The sequence below is a fragment of the Anas acuta genome, chromosome Z (assembly GCF_963932015.1).
Source record: "Anas acuta chromosome Z, bAnaAcu1.1, whole genome shotgun sequence".
In the NCBI taxonomy this organism is placed as follows: Eukaryota; Metazoa; Chordata; class Aves; order Anseriformes; family Anatidae; genus Anas; species Anas acuta.
Window position 1 is genome coordinate 26,505,164 of NC_089017.1, and position 19,393 is coordinate 26,524,556.

At 35.5% G+C, this 19,393-nt stretch overlaps 1 protein-coding gene across 16 annotated transcripts in view; it reads right to left on the minus strand.

Moving 5' to 3' along the window:
• The window catches only part of PTPRD (protein tyrosine phosphatase receptor type D), a 398,659-nt gene that overhangs the window by 86,754 nt on the left and 292,512 nt on the right, over positions 1-19,393 (minus strand). For all 16 annotated transcript variants that reach the window (XM_068665911.1, XM_068665908.1, XM_068665910.1 and 13 more), the window contains 3 exons: positions 12,947-13,156; positions 11,435-11,595; positions 771-883 (listed from right to left, as the gene is read on the minus strand). In XM_068665911.1, the coding sequence (XP_068522012.1) occupies positions 771-883; positions 11,435-11,595; positions 12,947-13,156 (484 nt within the window). The remainder of the gene's footprint in view (positions 1-770; positions 884-11,434; positions 11,596-12,946; positions 13,157-19,393) is intronic.

Here is a 19,393-nt window from a genome sequence, read left to right on the forward strand (position 1 = left end):
AATCATATGGTGACAGAAAATAAGACTACTGAAATACAGAATGATCAAAACAAAGGTAATTTAAAAAACATTTACTCATAAAATGACACTAAAAATCAATTTTATTTTAAGTATTTCTCTCTGTGTTTCTTAACTATCAACCAAAAAAAAACCTTTAATAAAACAGTTTCATAAATAAAGTAATTAAATGGGTAATCAAGAATTCAAGTGTTACTTCTACCTTTCAGAACTACTGCCATATTAATTTGACCTCTATGACTCTTTGACCCTAATATAGCCTGAATTTAAGAGACAAGAATATTTCTCTAGTTATTTTTTTGTTTGTTTGTTTGATTGCTTTCACATTTGCAATATAGTAAAACCTCCAGTGATATTTATTTGATAATTTAGTAGAAATAAGGGAAGCTTAATTACAAGAAATAGCTATAAGTATCTAGTTACTAAATAGATGGATGTACATTTCTCAATATTTTTCTAATGTTCTTAGGTTTAACTTGTACTTTTAGTATATAAAACAAATCCACACAATATATATGACTTTTGGATCCTTTATACAAAATAATAATTTTGTTCATGCAGGATTTTTCTTTAAATATAGAAATTACAGAATTACCTTCAAACCTATCAGAGAAATACATACTATAAAAATACCATAAGTGGCAAAAATATATATATATATATATATATATAAAATTATTCTGTTCTGTAACAGCACCACTAACCAGAGTCTGTGATCACAGAGCTCTTAGTGAGATATTATTGTCTCTCACCTGGAGTTTGAAAATTAAGGCGTCGTAGCTCCACTGGGTCTGTGGGATGGTGAGAAGGGACCTCCTTGCTGTTGGGTATGCTGCTCTTTCTAGAATCAGATTCAGCCCTCTTCCTGCATGGAGAAGGTGAATACATGCATATAAGACTGAGGTGTGAAGTAGACAAACGCAAGTATTCAAGTCTTTAATCATTAAATTATAAAGATGAGATGATTTCTGAAAGACCATTTGATGCAGTGAAAAGATAAAATAACGATTAATATGAAAGTGACAAAATAATGATTCACGATGGGTAAGGCAGCTACCAATGTTAAAATGAATTTAAATATAGAAATGTCAGAATGTCTTGAGTATTCTGGCCTATGCTAATCCTCTAGATCATCATTCTGGGCACCAGAATAATTAACTATTATGAGACATAACACTAAACTTAAAAAACTTTACACTCATGCAACTGATTACATCTACATATTCAAGGCTCAGACTACACTTGAATGTTTCTGATCAAATTACTAATTTCACTGTAATTTTAGTATTTTTGTTAGTTTGTCCAAAACAAGCTGGGAAGGGGGGGGGGAGGGGATTGGACCTCATCTATGCTTCCCTTCCTCTAGAGTGAAGCAGTGTCCACAGAGGTTGTGAGTAAAATGAACTGTTTTGGTAAAATGAACTCTCATAACTTGAGAGCATCTTTTTCTGCCACAAAACATGGAGAACTATATTATATAAAGAATATCTAATTGTCTGCATTGTCAGTCAGGAATCTGGAAATTCAATGTTTGAATTTCAAGTGGAATCCTTCAATAAACCTCTGTGTATTCCTGAATGAAAATATGAATTGGCTGATATTATTCATGAAATGAATAATTTTCATTTCATTTATACATGAAATAGACAATAAAGAGAAAAAAGAAAAAAAGCAGCAAAGAGCTACTTTTCTGAAAACAGAACTGAGACGATTTTAAGGTTTACTATAGGTAAATCTTTTCCAGGTGTCCATTTGGTCTGGTGCACCACTACTGTTGCTTTTTTGCTTTTTTGTTTTCTAATTGACTCACAATGTGGCAATGATAAATCTGTTATTATTCCACTGGGGTTCCTTCTTAAAAATTCTCCAAATGATTTCTCACTGTTCTTGAAATAATGAACACCTGTTGGCATTCAGTAAAAGGTGCATGCAGAAAGATTCCAAAGACTATGCCAAGCAGCCAAATAGCAACATGGTGGAATGAATTATTACTGTTCTTTGAAAGTTACCGGACTTAAAATTATATATGTATATATACACACACACACACATATATATGTACATACATAAATTGTTTTGCTACAAAAACTTGTATTAACTTATTTTTAGTGAAGCTTTGCAGATTTAAATTTGATTCTTCTTTTAAAAAGATATTATGGAATGACTCATTTGAAATTTCTTTTTTACTTTTGATCCTATCACAAAAGCAGCAAAATACTCTAGTGTTCTTTATTCTTAAGTATAGGTGAAGAAAGGCTGCTTTCCATTTCCAATAAATATTTTTATCTTTATTTTATATTCCTGAAGTCAAGAGATCAGTGGAACTGTCCAGAGACAAGTTTATTTTTCTTCCACTTGCAAGTCCGTGCTGGGCAACAATATTTCCTATTCATCTAGAAAAAGAACTAAATTCTCTTTGAATCATTTGTGTGAATATTTTGAACTGTTATAGCACAAAAGAATGGTTTATTATTATTATACTTAGGATCGTTTTGTCTTTTCTATTTCTTCAGATTAATTGTTTCAGATAATGCAATTGATAAAAAACTGCTGGGAAAAAAAAAAAATAAAAAATTCCACTAAAGACAAATCACATCATTTTGGTGGTCACAGACAATGGGATTGAGTGCATCCTCAACAGATTTGGAGATGATGCCAAGCTGAGTGGTGCAGTTGATACAACAGAAGGAAGGGATGCCATCCAAAGGGACCTGGACAAGCTTGAGAAATGGGTGCATGAGAACCCAATGAGGTTCAACAAGTCCAAGTGCAGGGTGCTGCATCTGGGCCAGGGCAATGCCAGACATGATTGCAGACTGGGTGAAGAACTCACTGAGAGCAGCCCTGCAGAGAAGGACTTGGTGGTTCTGATGGCTCAACACAAGCTGGCAGTGTGCGCTTGCAGCCCAGAAGGCTAACTGCATCCTGGGCTGCATCAACAGAGGTGTGAACAGCAGGTGGAGGGAGGTGATTGTCCCCTCTACTCTGCCCTCGTGAGGCCCCACTTGGAGTCCTGCATCCAGGTCTAGGGCCTCCAGCACAAGATTTGTTAGAGTGGGTCCAGAGGAGGTCTACAAAGATGATCAAGGGGCAGGAGCACCTCTCATACAAAGATAGATTGGGAGAGCTGGGGCTGTTCAGCCTAAAGAAGAGAACGCTGCATGCAGGGTGACCTCATTGCAACCTTTCAGTACTTGAGAGGGACTTCATAAAAGATGGAGCGCAACTCTTTGATCAGTCAGATATTGGCAAGATAATGGTGAATGGTTTTAAACTAAAAGAGGGGAGATTTATGTTAGAGGTTAGGACAAAATTTTTCACTCAGAGGGTGGTGAGGCACTGGAACAGGTTTCCCAGAGAGATTGCGGATGCCCTACCCCTGGAGGTGTTCAAGAGAACGTTAGATGAGGCCCTGAGCAACCTGATCTAGTGAGTGGCATCCCTGTCTATGGCAGGGGGGTTGGAGTTAGGTGATCCTTAAGGTCCCATCCAACCCAAGCCATTCTATGATTCTATGATCATTTTCACTTACAGAAATATGTCAGCACTGACTCTATGTATAATGAACACTTTAGAACTATTCACACTTTAAGCACAAAACCATATTCCTTTAGCAGTTATCGTTATAGCAAAGAATACTTTTAACTTCATGAAAGCACAAATAAAAACATATGAACATTGTATAACCATTTTGTTTCTTGAAAATGTGCCTCGTGAAGACAAAAAGTAATAGTGAAACTTGGCTGTATATGCTATGTGGATTTTAAGTGTTGGAAAAAACAAACAAACAAAAAACCATAAAATATCTTGCAGCTGCCTTCAGTTTGATACCTTACTGTCTATATTCACTTAGGTTGACAGATGTTCTATTTTTCTGCTTTAGATCATTCTTACGATAACTCGTCTCTCTCTGTTCTCTTCCCCTCACCCCCTACCTCCATCCCCATCCCCTCTCCATCCCCCACATTTTCCCCATCTGGATTCCAATCCCCACTGGATTAAATGAAAAGTGATTACTCTTCACTTCTCACCTGTCAGGTTTACTGCTCCATTGTAATGCAGCAAACAGGGAAGAAAAGGCCAAATGTTAGTTTATCAGCATCAAACAAGTTAAGCATGACGACAGCAAATACAAGGAATGCTGACTTACAGTAAGGATATATAACTAGCCTCCCCAAAAGGAAAAGACAGCTCGGGAATCAAGGAATAAATGGAGGACACAGTTTAAAACAAAAGAGAATTTTCTCCTGCTGAAAAAAAACCATCTATTTTAGAAACAGTCTGCAAAATAATATCTTGTATCCAGAGAGACACTGGAGAACGAGCATTTAATTAGAGCTTTAACAAGTTAACATTCTATTGATAAATAGCATCTAAGACATAAAGAGGTTCATCCTTGCAGAGAAAAGAGATGAGAGCAGGGAAGAGGAGAGCTGGGCAAAATGAAGAAAGAGAAGGAGTGAAAGGGAGAAGAAGGAGAGATAAGGAAGTGAAGTACAAGGTTAAATATGTAAGATCATGTTTTAATTAAATTTAATTAAAAAATAAATAAATAAGAAAATATTTATTACTAAATTGTTTTATAAAACCAAGTACTAAAATAATAAGAAAATAATTTAATGATACCTTGGAAAGCAAGATAGTCATAAATATTTCTCAAATGAAGTACTATACACCTTCACAGATTTTGAAGGAATACCATTTATGTGAGGACTAGAGTGATCCATATAGATCTGTAGTAAACTGTGATATATAGAGATCATTTTAACAGGGAAAATTATTAGCTTCCATCATCATGTTCTACCATATACACTGTAAATATAGTATTTGTCTATCTATTATTAAAAAAGTGGGTCTGCAAACTTTTTATATTCTGGAGTCATCAATGACCAAATTAATCACACATTGTAAAAAAAAGTCTTTATAGACTTTCACGGTCTTTATAGACTGTCCAGTTGGCAGACGATTACCAGTTGCATCCCCCAGGGCTCAGCATTGGGGACAGTTTTGTGTAACAGTTTTATCAGTGATCTGGATGAGGGGATAGAGTGCACCCTCAGTAATCATGCAAATGATTCTGTTAGGTGGGACTGTTGGTCTGCTAGAGGGTGGGAGGACTCTGCAGAGGGATCTGGATAGGATAAGCCTATGGCTGAGTCCAGTCATATGACACTGAACAAGGCTCGATGTCAGGTCCTGAGCTTGGGTCACAACAACCTGATGCAGCATTATAGGTTTGGGGAAGAGTGGCTGGAAAGTTACCTGGTAGAAAAGAATCTGGTGGTATGCCAATAGAGGGCTGAACATGAGCCAGCAAAGTGTCCAAGTAACCAAGAAGGCCACATCAGAAGTAGCATAGCCAGCAAGACTAGGAAAGTAATTATATACAAGGGTATGCTGCATGGGTGAGACGGCACCTCTAGTACTGTGTTCAGTTTTGGGCTCCTCACTACAAGAAGGATGTGGAGGTGCTTGAGCAAGTCCAGAGAAGGGCTACCAAGCTGGTGAGGGGTACGGAGAACACATCTTGCGAGGAGTGGCTGAGGGAACTGGGATTGTTCAGCCTAGAAAAGAGGAGGCTCAAGGGCGATCTTATTGCTCTCTACAGGGACCTTAAAGGAGGCTGTAACGAGGTGGGCATTGGTTTATTCTCCCAAGTGCCTGGTGACAGGATGAGGGAGAAGGGGCTAAAGTTGTGCCAGGGGAGTTTTAGGTCAGATATTAGGAAGAACTTCTTAACCGAAAGGGTTGTGAGGCATTGGAATGGGCTGCCCAGGGAAGTGGTTGAGTCACCATCCCTGGAGGTCTTTAAAAGACACTTAGATGTTGAACTTAGTGATATGGTTTAGTGGAGGACTTGTTAGTGTTAGGTCAGAGGTTGGACTAGGTGATCTTGGAGATTTCTTCCAACCTAAATGATTCTGTGATTCTATGACAAGTGCTATGAGGAGCAGTTGAAGGAACTGGGCTGTTCAGCCCAGAGAAGAAGAGTCTTAGGGGCAAGACCTCATTGCTCACTACAACTACCTGAATGCAGATAGTAGTGAGGAGGATGGTGGTCCCCTTTCTCAGGTGACAAGTGACAAGTGATCGGATGTGAAGAAATGGCTCTCACATTTCAACAGTGGAAGTTTAATTTGGACATTAGGAAGAGTTTCTTCACAGAGGGGGTGATTAAGCATTGGAATGAGCTGCCAAGGGAAGTGGTAGAGTACTTGTCCCTGGTGGTATTTAAGAGATGTGACAATGTGGTGCTAATGGTTTAGTGATGGGACTTGGTAGCTCAGCTTGATGGCTGGACATGATGATCTTGAAGGTCTTTTCCAAAGCTTTTCCAAGCTTTTTTCCAATCTAAATAATTCTAAGATTCTATGACCATCATTTTAGATTCCCCCATTCTCATTTCTGTGCTCAACTTTTGTTTTTTCCCCGTAGAAGCATTTTTCTTCTTATATTTCAAGATTCAGAGTCCTCAAGTTCACTGTGTACAAAAGATTCAAGTTTTGGCTACTGCATTCTGAAGTAAGTCAAAAAAGCTGCACTTTACAAGAGCAAATAACACAAAGCCTGTCAAAAGAACTTTCATTTCTTTTCTCTAAAAATTAAAAAAAACACACCCTACAAACAACACTGATCCAAGAAACATCTAGAATGAAGAACATTTTGCTCTTATTAGAAATTAGAAAGCTTGTGATTTCTTAAACACAGTAAGAACAACCACAGAAACTCATATTACAGGAAAAAAAAAAAAGCATGAAAGGATACTTCAGGGGCATATCTTTTTGGTTTGCATTGCAGCACGGTAGTGCTTTATGTAAACCAGCTTGGGAAATAGATGGTGACTCTAATTAACAGTTCTCGTAACATGCATTACCTCTAGAGGAGACTAGAATTCTGTACCATCTCTGTATCTGGATAAGTGTTCACCTTTCTTTGAGATTTTGCATATAAATCTTACTATTTTGTATTTTACTCCATACTTGAACCAGTGAAAAATATATTTTCTTGAGGATGACATGATGAAAAGGCAAATGATATTTAATTAATTTATTCTGATCCCTAAATCTGATTGTTTAGTTTTAAGTCTGACTGATAAAAGACCTAAAGACCTGCCCAAAATTATTTTCACTAAGACTGCAGGGTGGTATCATTGTTTCAGTGTCACAGAATACTGTACTGGTCACTGGCCAATCCAGCTCACTTTGCCAAGATATGAATTCCAGAAAGACGGGAAATTAAACCGTAACTTAAGAGAAAGTTTTGTTTTGTTTTGTTTTAACTGTGAGAGGTTAGTTGAACAATGGATGAGACCACTCAAATAGTTTCCATCCTTAGAAATACTGAAACTCACCTGAACCCTAAGAAACCTCCTGTACCTGACCATGTTCAGAGTAGGGGTGAGAACAGAAAATCTCCAAACATGTGGCTCTGTGGTTCTGTGAGTCTATAAGCATTTTTGCACACTGTATATTAATCACCTACAGTTATGTTGGATATTATAATACAGCTGTATCCAATGAGAACAAAAGGCATATTTTGAAATACCTTTTTACAAAAAGTAATTATATACCTATTTACAAAAGTTATTTCCCCCTCTATTACTGTAAAGTACTAAGCTGCAATGAACTTTTGGCTTTATTCTGATACATAATCAAAAAATCTTTCTATGCCATATCTTTGCTTTGAGCTTTGAAGAATGTAGAGGAAATAACCTTTACATAAACTGACCGATAAATAATAAAGGGTTCGCTCAGGCATTTCTAGTCTTTGGGCAACTTAAATTTGCTTCACACCATCCCAGGCAAATTATCCACACTTTCTGCAATAACATCTGCTTTAAATGAGGGTAAGACTTCTCCCCTTAAAATGATTCTTTTAGAAATTGCAGTCATCTTTTCTCTCTGACTGAAACTAAAATGTAAAAGCAGTATTGTAAATAATGAGGTAAACATTTTTTTTTTTTTTTTTATATAAAGGCTTCTACTAACAAAGGGAATTAAACACAGTCCACCATTATTTCCCTGGCATCTTCTTCACATTGCCACATCCCTTGACCTCATTTTCTCTATTTCAGTATTTTTCATACTTGCTGTCATGGATTAGGCAGATGTCCTCTGACCTTTATTTTCCTCTCTACCCATCATATCTGTTGCAGTTATGCCTCTATACAATCCAGAAATGTATTTTGAGAAATTCCTGTAGACATGGAAATTTCTCATTTCCTTACTTCTTACTGCAACTTTTTTTTTTTTTAACCTGTCCAAGTTTTATAGTCACAGCAATTCCCTCCAACATAGTTCATACAAATAATAATTTTTGCTGTTGTCTCAAAAGTGTTAAACATCCCTGCTATCTTGCCCAATTATTGCTGATCTACAGCCATAAAGCTATCAAGCTCTGGTTGTCTACATCCAGACTGCATAGTCTATGATAAAATATTCTATAACATATTCTTTCTTTTTCAGAAATATAAGATTCCTGTAAGGCCCTTAAAAACAAAAGCTTGCTCTGTTTCTGTCTCATTTTCAAATGAAGAATAGCTATGATTCTCTTTGTGTTCTCATTGAGGTGGAAAAATACTTCTTACCCAGATTTCTAATACTGGTTATATTGAATTTTAGTAATTCTCCAGTTGCATAGTTGATTTCTTTATAAAAAGTTTAAATTCTGTTGATTTGTACAAAACCTATTGAGAATGAACCTGCTAAGCAGTTTATCATTAGAAGAAGCTGATTTGACTTTAAAAAATTCTGCCAGTTTCAGTTACTTTCGTGCAGCTTTCCTTTACGATTTAGATGTCTTAGGACACTGACACATTAGAAAGACCTAGCTATAATTCCAAAAACAAAACAAAACAAAAAACACACACACACGAAAGAAACAAATAAACAAAAACTTGTTTAATCTAATTAAAATGTTAGTATTATGACTATTTTGTCATTTCTTCAACAGAAAAATTCGGACATTATCTCCACGGGAATGTCTTCTCTAGATCAAATACAGCATCTCCATTGTATAGTGTTATTCCTGCACTGACCCATTGTTGCATATCAATCTTCCTGTCTCCTTGCTAAACTCTGAAATAAATTGTCCAGATACACTTTAAAAATCTTATATTTTTATTTACTTTATCCTTTCCTTCAGTTTAGTGAAGCAATTCAGATTTGTTAACATGTCACTTTATACTCCCTTCAGAATATTATTTAATTATTTAAGGCACTGAGACCCACTAATATAAAAGGAATCTTCGAATCCTAATTCATTTTTTTTTTTCATTGTAACCTCTTAACAGGGATTTTTGTATGAATTTGCTTAAATGTGTCTAAATTACTCATTACAACATATGAAGAAACTGTCTTCTGCAAGCCTAAATCCAGAAATGAAAGGTACCTTGATACCTTCAAAGTGGTGGTACCTTCCCACCACTTTTTTACCTGTCTTGTGTCCCTGCAAGGTTTAATCACTATAAATTCAATGTAATGTTATAAAAGGTAGGATTATTTAACCACATGAGAGGGTAGTGTACTATTGTGGATGTTAGAACATAATGTTATTACCTTGACTGATAACCGTTTAGACTGTTCCCTTGTAATTACAGTCAAGTTATTTTAACAGAGATGACCATTGACTGGTAAAACTGCAATCATAATTTCCCAGAATGAGTTTGCTAGAATAGTGAGGCTTATCAATTTTCAGCTTAGAGCTGAAAACATAAAAATAAATAAATACATATGGAAATTTGACTGAACAGTTCTAGTACAAGTAGTAAATAACAGTTGGAAAATGTCCCCTATTTTCTATTCATGACATTCTCTTCACACTATCTATGAATGAATTCTACCTGCTAATTTGTGCAATATGCTTATAATTTTTCAGGAGAAGAATTGAAAATTTTTATTATAGTTCTGTAAATGCAATCTATATTTCCAGAAACATTTACACATCTGCTTTATATGCCAATGTTTTTTAGGAAGCAGAAGTTTTACTTTTAATACTCCAAAATAATCAGAAGTAAGTAGTACTTCACTTTTAGTATGTCTCAAATGACCAATTTTTGAAGTGACAGACTGGCACAAATAGAAGGTTCACTGCTGTCTAATAAATTAGATTGGCTGGGAGAGTAGGCATTAATAGAAACCTTCAGAACAGTGTAATATCTGCCAACAGCAAAATGTCTCCTATGCTTCTTCATGATTGCAACTCTAAAAAACATTCCTATAAATATATATCTGTTTGGAACCCAAAGCTAAGGTTGCCTCTGGACTAGTTTTTTTTTTTTTTTTTTTTTTTCTTTTTTTTTTTTTTTTCCTTCTACTGTTGAACATAGAGCTTCACTTTCCAAAACCTGAAGACAACTCTCTAAACACAATTTCAGAGGCATTTGGCTAGATACACCTAGGGCAGAAAAAGCATACAGGGTAGCAGAATTTAAATATTTATAAGCAGCTGATAGCATTGTAGCCATTAGTTTTAGAAGACATACTCCATTTGTGGAAATTGCCCATAATGCACCCCTCCACCTACCAAAGACAGGGTCACAGGATCTTTATACTATTCCCAAATTACTCTTCATCAATATGTTTCAAAAATGCATAAGGCATTTTTGGTTTCAAAAATGCATAATATAAATATTAAAATCAACTTTGTGTTTTTTATTCAGTATTGCCCCCTTTGAACTCATTTACACTGTAAAAGGCTGCTATGTATAACTTAATGTATCATATAGTTTTCATCTTGTAAATTGCAAGGCTAAGGAAAGTCCTCTAAGTAATATCAAACTACATCTGTGTCATACACAGTGAAAGAAGTGTAAGTGAATTTTGATCAGATTGCAAGATTAGTAGAAAACAGTCACTGACATTTCTTTAATCTCTCAGTCCACAGCTTCAAATTCAAAAAGATATACTGACAAAGTAAGGCCAACTGTCAAACGTGAAAACTGAGATTACTTGAGTGGAGATGAAAATCATGTTTAACATCAGGCTGAATGCAATCCCTAATGTAATGTAATGTAATGTAATCCCCTATACTTCTAAAAATAATTTCTAAAAAGTCAAACGTGAATCTGTACACATTTATATTCAAGAACATTTTCTTCACAAACATATGCAAAATGGAAAAACGAACAAAACAAAACAAAACAAAAACAAACAAACAAACAAAAAAAACACTTAAATGCAGAAATGGCAATAGAATGTCATCAGGATAAAAAAATATACTCACATAGCTGTAATTATTGGAAACTTTCAGTCATAAATCTACTAAAATATCTGCAGTGTTCTGGGAACCATTAATAAATACAAAAATATCGCAACACAATGACAGTTACAATTGTAGTACAAATAATGGAACAGCCCTATAAAATGGTCAACATATCAGAAAGCTATAGATATGGTAAACTAAAAGGTAAACTTACCTTTTATAAAGAAGTATAGCTATAACAATACAGATAATAAACACCACTGCAAGAACTGGTCCTACAACCCAGATCAAGCCTTCTTCCTCATCTGTAATTGGTTGAGGATCAAGATCCATTGACACAACAGGATCGGAATATGGGCTGGTTGCATACATGGTCTATACAAATAAAATAAATCTTGCTTAACAACAAATGAGATGCATTTAAAATAATATCTACTCCTTATCTAAAATAAATATATACAAAGTAATGACGCAATGAACAAAGCAACAAAAAAACTACTATTTTTCTTCAAGCTAGGTGTTTTACAAACTTGCAAACTGAATGGTGAAAGATAGGTAAGAACTTCTATAATAAGAAACACTTTGTATATAGCTTCTGCCTTTGGAGCAACCAGAAGAAAATACTACAGAGGGATACCAGTCTGAGCACTTACTACCTGTTCTCCAACAAACCGGATTTTGCTTTTAATTACCATTTACATTCATAGCCCAAAACTGTCTAGTATCTCTGTTTTGAACCTTTCTGATGCAGCACATTCAGAATTCTCCATCTCACCACCACTGTCTAAAAGCAAGCGAAGAACTTATGATTTATATTAGAGATTCCAGGAAGCACTTACTTTCTTTACAAATAAAATTACATATCCAAAAGTATACAATTTGAAGCTACTTCCTCACAGTGTAAACTGTTGACATCAGAAAGCAATAGTAAGATTGCATACTGGAAGCATTTGACTAGAATTCAAATTATTGGTGCAATAGTTTCAAGTAGATGAGCAAGCAAATGTACCTGTCAGGTTTAGGAACCAATTAGAAAGATACCATGATATACCAAACTGCATGTTAAAATGTTAATGTGCATTACAACAGTTCTCTCTCTCTCTCTCTGTCTCTTTCTCTCTCTTACTAGATTACATGCAGTTAGATTAACTTGAGCATAAAGGGACATCAGAACAAGATGAATTACATGGAGAGATGACATCTCATTATTTTGCTCACCTCAGGATTTTTCCTTGAATTATTTTGTTACTTTCTAACAATTCACTGATGAAGTTGTTAGGAAATTACTGTACCTAAAGAGGGTTACTGTGTATGTCTCCAATTCAACTAATCTTTCCAAGAATCCTGCATGTCCAACACCACTATTCAATGGCAGTCTTAAGGCAACAAAGGAACTCTTTTTCAAAGACATTGAAAAAGATGGTGCTGTGGAGTTCATGCCTCAGAACCTGTGCCAATGATCTCAAACAGCAGAGAATGTAATTTGCAAAGGATCACAGCACAGCTAGTAAGAGGTGATTCTTAGCTTTCAGTTACACATAGAACAAACACATAAAGGTGCATACAGCATAGGTGAGTTCAAGGACTTAGTTGGAAATCAGCAAAGAAACACTTTACAGATTCTTAAAAAAAAACTTGTTTCAGAAGTGGAATAAACACTGAAGGACTGTTTTGATTACTGGGGGAAGGTAATTTGGGGTCTAAAAAGGTCTAGTTACTAACTTACAGATTCTGAGTGCTCCATTACAGCCAAGACAAAGAAGACATATTCTTGACCACTTTGTAGTTGCTTGTTCTCAAAGCCACCGTAATGCTTCTTATCCCCCAACGTGAATTCCGTAGGAAGAACTTCAAAGTGAGCTGCAATATATGGCTTTAGCTCGACTTCCCTCCCAAAACGAATGCTTCTGCGTTTCCTAGCTATCTCCTTTAGCAGCTTTACAAGCAAGAGAAGGGAAAAAAGAGAGGGAAAGCAAGAACAGTAAACAGTTTTAAGGTAACTTATTGACAATAAAAGGAGAAAATGTAATGCAATGTCTGTATCACTAAATCAGTTCTTGCAAAATGTTTCTTGCCATCGTTGTTACTACAATGTAGTAATTGTACGGCCCATACACAGGACAACTAAATTAATTTTCAGTGTCTGATATTGTTTTGGGGCTAAATAAATAAATAAATAAAAGATAATAAGATATTTTCTCTGAAGAGAGATATATGTATATTTTCTCTTTATATATATATGTATATATATATGCAGAAGAAGTCCATCAATAATATTTTCTCCCTCCATATGAATATGAAAGGTACTTTCTTATTTCCCAGTTCAATACAATGAAACTTATTAAGTCATATGTTGTGATTATTTAAAAACCTCAAATAAAAAACCACAACATTGAAAAATATCCTGATTATTGAAAAATAATTTATAATACCTATTTTTATCTTTTTCTGTTATTTCTGAAATGCAAACTAATAAGTGTCAACTAGCAGCTGAAGTACTTGTAGAAGTAAACATATATATAAACATATGCTGATACCTTTTATTTAATAATAATATGCAGAAAACTCTCTCTAACAGTTGTCGTGAAGATCATCAAGCACTTTTGAAATAGTAAATTTCTAAAAATCTCAGTAAAAAGATTACTTTCCAATTTACTTCACCAATAGTAAGTGAAGTGCAGAAAAGTTTGGTGGGATGATCGGTAAATATATCTTCTATTCCAAATCTGAAAATGACTGCCATTTTATTTGTCAATAAATAAATAAAAAGATCCATGAAAACTAAGACCTCTTTTCTACTGCTAGACTAGGAAATTTTATCTACCACCATACCATACACAGCTGTACTTCAAATTTTACACATTTATTCCGACTTTCAAAATGTATTTTTTCATTGCATTGCTAAATATTTCCTCAGATTAATAAAGCTAAAATGTACATTAGCATACTTATAATGAGAATAAATGCGAAGCTCAAACTTGCAAAGCATATACTAATTAATGAAAGAACTGCAGCTATAATTCATTGATGAAATGCAGGTATAATCCATTGATGAATTGCTTATTAAATCAGACAAATGCTTATTTAATACCCTTTATCACTTGAGATATACTGGCATACCACAAATATTAATCTTATTTTACAATGTGCCTGATATTATCCTGGGTGATTAGTGATGACTTCTAAGGCTGCTCTACTGCTTTTCACTTATGAAACTTATGCAATGTCCTGCAGACTCAGGTTGTAACCACAAAATTTTCCAAGGTCATAGTTGTTTTATTTTTTTCAGCACACAAACAATCCTAATAAAATAGTAATACACATTTCTTTGTAAGGAAGAGGAGACAAATCATCATCACTAGTTCAGGTCAATAAAAAAGAGATTAAAATGTAATTTCCACTATATATTTTCAATGTAAGGAACATGCTTAGTCAGGGAAGCTCTCTCTTGCCTCTTTTCAGTCTTAGGGCCTAGCTTAGATAGCTTCTTCCCTTCCCCATATGGTATCTTGTGTTTTGCAATTACCCAAATAATAATTCTTATGTGGATAAACCGATCTACTATACACTTAGCTATTAAAATAGAAGCTTTTAATGCTGATTTCTTTATCATTTCTTCTCACTGGAACACGTTTCAAACATGGGCTATAGATAGACATGGAAGTAATCTGTACTTGAATTCAGCCTTCCTTAATTGAGGGCATCTCTAATGCTGCGTCTGTTCTCTGTTGCAGAGATTTTCCACTCATTTAACTCTGTCAAATCCCTTGCTCCAACACAAGAATTTGAACACTGAAATGGATCCCCTGAGACAAAAAAGAACTTGCCAAAATTTGAGGTTAGAAATCATTATTCATCACTGAAGGACTCTATTACAATCACTGGTCCATACTTCTCCTTCAATCAAACAGTTTTTTTAGCAGCTAGAGTAAATGAATGGTATAAAAGTAATGGCTGAAGAAAACTGTAACATTAAGAAGATTTTCATTTAGTTGTTTTATTGAAGGTGTTTCTCTCTATCTGTAGGTAGTTTCCTACTTCATGGATAAAACTACTGATGGCAGAACATGAGACAGATATTAATGAAGATTCTTCCAGGTTGCCACAGCCCTCAAAATTGTACTTCTATGAAGAATCTTTTAGAAAGAAGGATAAGCACAAACTACCCTGAAGTCTGCTGAAACACAAGGGTATATGTTCAAAAAATAACGTTGTGTTATTAATACTAACAGGAAGTCAGTAACTGTAAGGACTGTAGTAGGAAGGTATGTAAATGGCTTGAGCCATCTCTGAAAATAACAAGTGTTATTTTTATCCCCTGGAATTTAAAGTAATTTTTGTGGCTATCTCAGAAATCTCAGATTTCCAGATTACAACATATTTATAATTTAGGTTTTAAATAACTCATTGTAAAGTATCAGAATACTATGAGAATACTTCAACCAAAATTAGATTGAGACAGGAGAAGAAAAACATTTGATTTTAATTATTTCTTCCCTTTTTAATAGTAATAAAAAGTACATATATTTAACAGATAGGCAATGCTAAGTACACTGTTACAGTGGGCAAAATGGTCAGAAAGTGAATTTTGGCTATGAATGCTGCAAGCTAATTAGCTTGTGTCAAACAAAATGTGTGTAATGGGCAAATTTTTCAAAGGTGGTTATTCATCGCCTCAGCCCAGATAAACTTAGGTGTGCTTGCATGGAGATAAAAAACTCATCTGTGACATTGATTACACATGACTGAATAGACCTCAAGTGAACCTGTGACCTCATTCATATTTCATATATAGATGAGGTTGTTGCCAAATATCATTACTTGCACATATATCCCCTGTGGTACTTTATATCAGAACTTCACTGAAATTATTAAATCGTTTTAGGACTTATCATGCAAGCTTATATTCAATTTTTATTGCTTACAAATCTGAAGTAATCCTACTTGGTAATCCATCTGCAGTTCATAATATTTTGTTTATATTTCATTCATTCGCCAGACATCTATTCAAAGACATGAGATCTCATAATATGTAAAATGAAGTGAAATTTTGAGTTAATAAAAAGGATTGTATCTCAAATCACTATTTGCAGATACACAATACCTAGTACATTTTCTCCTCTTTTAAGATTCTGCATTTCTCTTAGTTTCTTTCAAGAATCAAGATTTAAGGAAACCAGAAAAATTAAGTATGTGCAGTAGGGGTGGAAAGCCTTTTTGACTAGTCAGTTATGCTCCGGAGCTAACACTTCAGAATTGTGTTTTCAGCTAAGATTTTTCTTCAGGTGATCTAACAAAAGCATTTGAAATATATTTTGGCAAAATCTACTGCTCAACCCTTTCTGACACTAGCCAGATATCTGAGATTGTACTAAAACCACCATGCATGAGGATCTTCAGTTGATCTTTGGGAACTAGTTTGCTTAGACAGTTGTGTGTTTTTTTCTTTTGTTGTTGTTGTTTGTTTATTTACTTTCTTTTCCTTTTGAAATTATTTATTGAGCCAATGCTTTTATGTGTTTATTGTCTCTGATTAAAATGTGTCACTAGAATAATGTAGGTGCAAAAAATCCCTGTAACAACTGCTTTGGAGGAGAATGTTTGGAGTAATAACTACTAATCCAAAAGAGAAGGAGTGGAAGAAATCCGTTGAGTTTTTTTATTTTGTTTTTAATATCAGAATATTGTCATGCACTGCAATAGGCTCCCCAGGGACATAGTCATGGCACCAAGCCTGTTGGAGTTTAAGAAGCATTTGGACTGTGCTCTTAGTCACATGGTCTAAATTCTTGGGTAGACCTGTGTGGTGCTGAGAGTTGGACTCGATGATCCTTGTGGGTCCCTTCCAACACGGGATGTCCCTTCCAACTTCTATGATTCTATATTTCTATGTCTTCTATCAAGCAGGAAGAAGTAATCAAAAATCAACAGATAGAACTTGCTTCTGCTATAGTCCATTTGACTTGAAGTTTGATACGTTACTGTTCCAGCTGGTAAAGTCACTAAGGTGAAGTCTTGTGAGATGCTCCCAGGTGTACTGTGTTCAGCTCTGAGGTCCAAAGAACAAGAAAAACTTAGACCTATTAGAGTGGGTCCAGGGCCACAAGGATGATCAGAGGGCTGGAGCACCTCTTCTATGAAGACAGGCTGAGACAGTTGGGGTTGTTCAGCCTGAAGAAAAGAAGTCTCCAGAGAGACCTCATTGCAGCCTTACAATGACTGGCTTTACAGCCTTAAAGACAGCCTTCAGGAAAGCTGGAGAGGGACTCTATCACCACACTTTAGGGAGTGTAGTGGTAGGACAAGGTGTAATGGTTTTAAAAAGAGGTCAGTTTAGATATTAATCAGATCTAATCTGATTAGATCAGATATTCAGAAGAAATTCTTTACTCAAAGGCTGGTGAAGCACTGGAACCATTTGCCCAGAGAAGCTTTGGATGCCCCAAAGTGTTTTAGGCCAGGTTGAATGGGGCTTTGAGCAACCTGATCTAGTGGGAGATGTCCAGTCCCATGACAGAGGGCTTGAAACCAGATTATCTTTACTGTCCTTTCCAACTTAAACCATTCTATGATTCTATGATTTTCTAAAACAGGAAGAAAAACAGTCTTCTAAGTAACAGAAACTGAGTAAGTGAGCATGAAATACAGCAACTGAATGCTTTTGATTTTTTTTCCCTACTAAGTAGTTACAGTATGTATTGGGGCAATTGCAAACGATATATCGAGGGCTTTTTTCTTTATCAGAAATAATTTTAATTTTCCAGTCAATGCATATCTTATTTCTTTCACCATTAATTCTACAATGTGGTCTCAATTATATCAGTTAGAATGGGAAACAACCCATCCTGACCCAAATATTTCTGAAATAATAAATGCTCTTTATCAAACTATCTTACAGATTAATGCACCACAACTTGCAGGATGATTAAAATGACCATTTTCTATAGGAATCAGAAACACAGACCCATATAATTTAATTGACAACAAGTCCAATGTCATCTGGCAGCTACAATTAATCTGTTAATGCTGCTGAATGTGACTAGTCTTTGAATTTTAGAAGTGGGTGGTATATTAAATCAGTTTTCCATTACTGTATGCATCTTGACAGCTGAGTTTACTGTTTAACTGTATTTTATGTCGTTCAGGACTACAATTATAGGCTGATGGCATTTACAATCCAACTCTTTTAAAAGGAAGAAATTAATGGATCAACACAGCATTTGAATCAAATTGGATGACAACATAGATTAAATAGGTCAAGAAGTAACACAGAATCCAATGAAACAGTCAATGGTGATGAGAACGATGTATTCATTTAAACAATCTATTTTTTTGTCTTCTGATTGAGAATTCTCTTATTGCTATATATTTTCTTCTTTGACTTTTCTAATCAGGAAAGAGACTACAGACTGACACACAATTGTCATGGTTACTGAAAGATATCTGTATTTCAAAAGCTTTCTACAACTGTTGGTTTGGTGGGTATGTATTTATTTGCCTTACATTTTGGTGCAAATATTGAAACTAATATCAAATTGGTCAATGGGAAGAGGGAAAAAGAGATGTGTCATTGCTTGCAGATAATCATTACTTTGCACTGATTGTATCATGGGAAGCATATTGAGGACTATCTATCTATCACAGAATGATAGGTTGAAAAAGACCTTCAAGACCACAGAATCACAGAACTGAAGGGTTTGGAAGGGACCTTGAAAGATCATTGGGTCCAACCCCCCTGCCAAAGCAGGTTCCTTAGAGCAGGCTGCCCAGCTAGGCGTCCAGACGGGCCTTGAATATCTCCAGAGAACAAGACTCCACAACCTCCCTGGACAGCCTGTTCCAGTGCTCCGTCACCTTTACTGTGAAGAAGTTCTTTCGCATGTCAGTGCGGAACTTCCTGTGCTCTATCTTGTGGCCATTACTACTTATGCTGTCCCTGCAAACCACTGAAAAGAGGTTGGCCAAATCCCTGTCTCCCATACCTCAAGTATTTATACACATTGATGAGATCCCCTCTCAGTCTTCTTTTCTCCAGGCTGAATAGACCCAGGTCTCTCAGCCTTTCCTCATAAGGAAGATGCTCCAGGCCCTGTGTCATCTTTGTGGCCCTCTGCTGGACTCTTTCCAGGAGATCCTTGTCTTTTTTGTACCAGGGAGCCCAGAAATGGACACA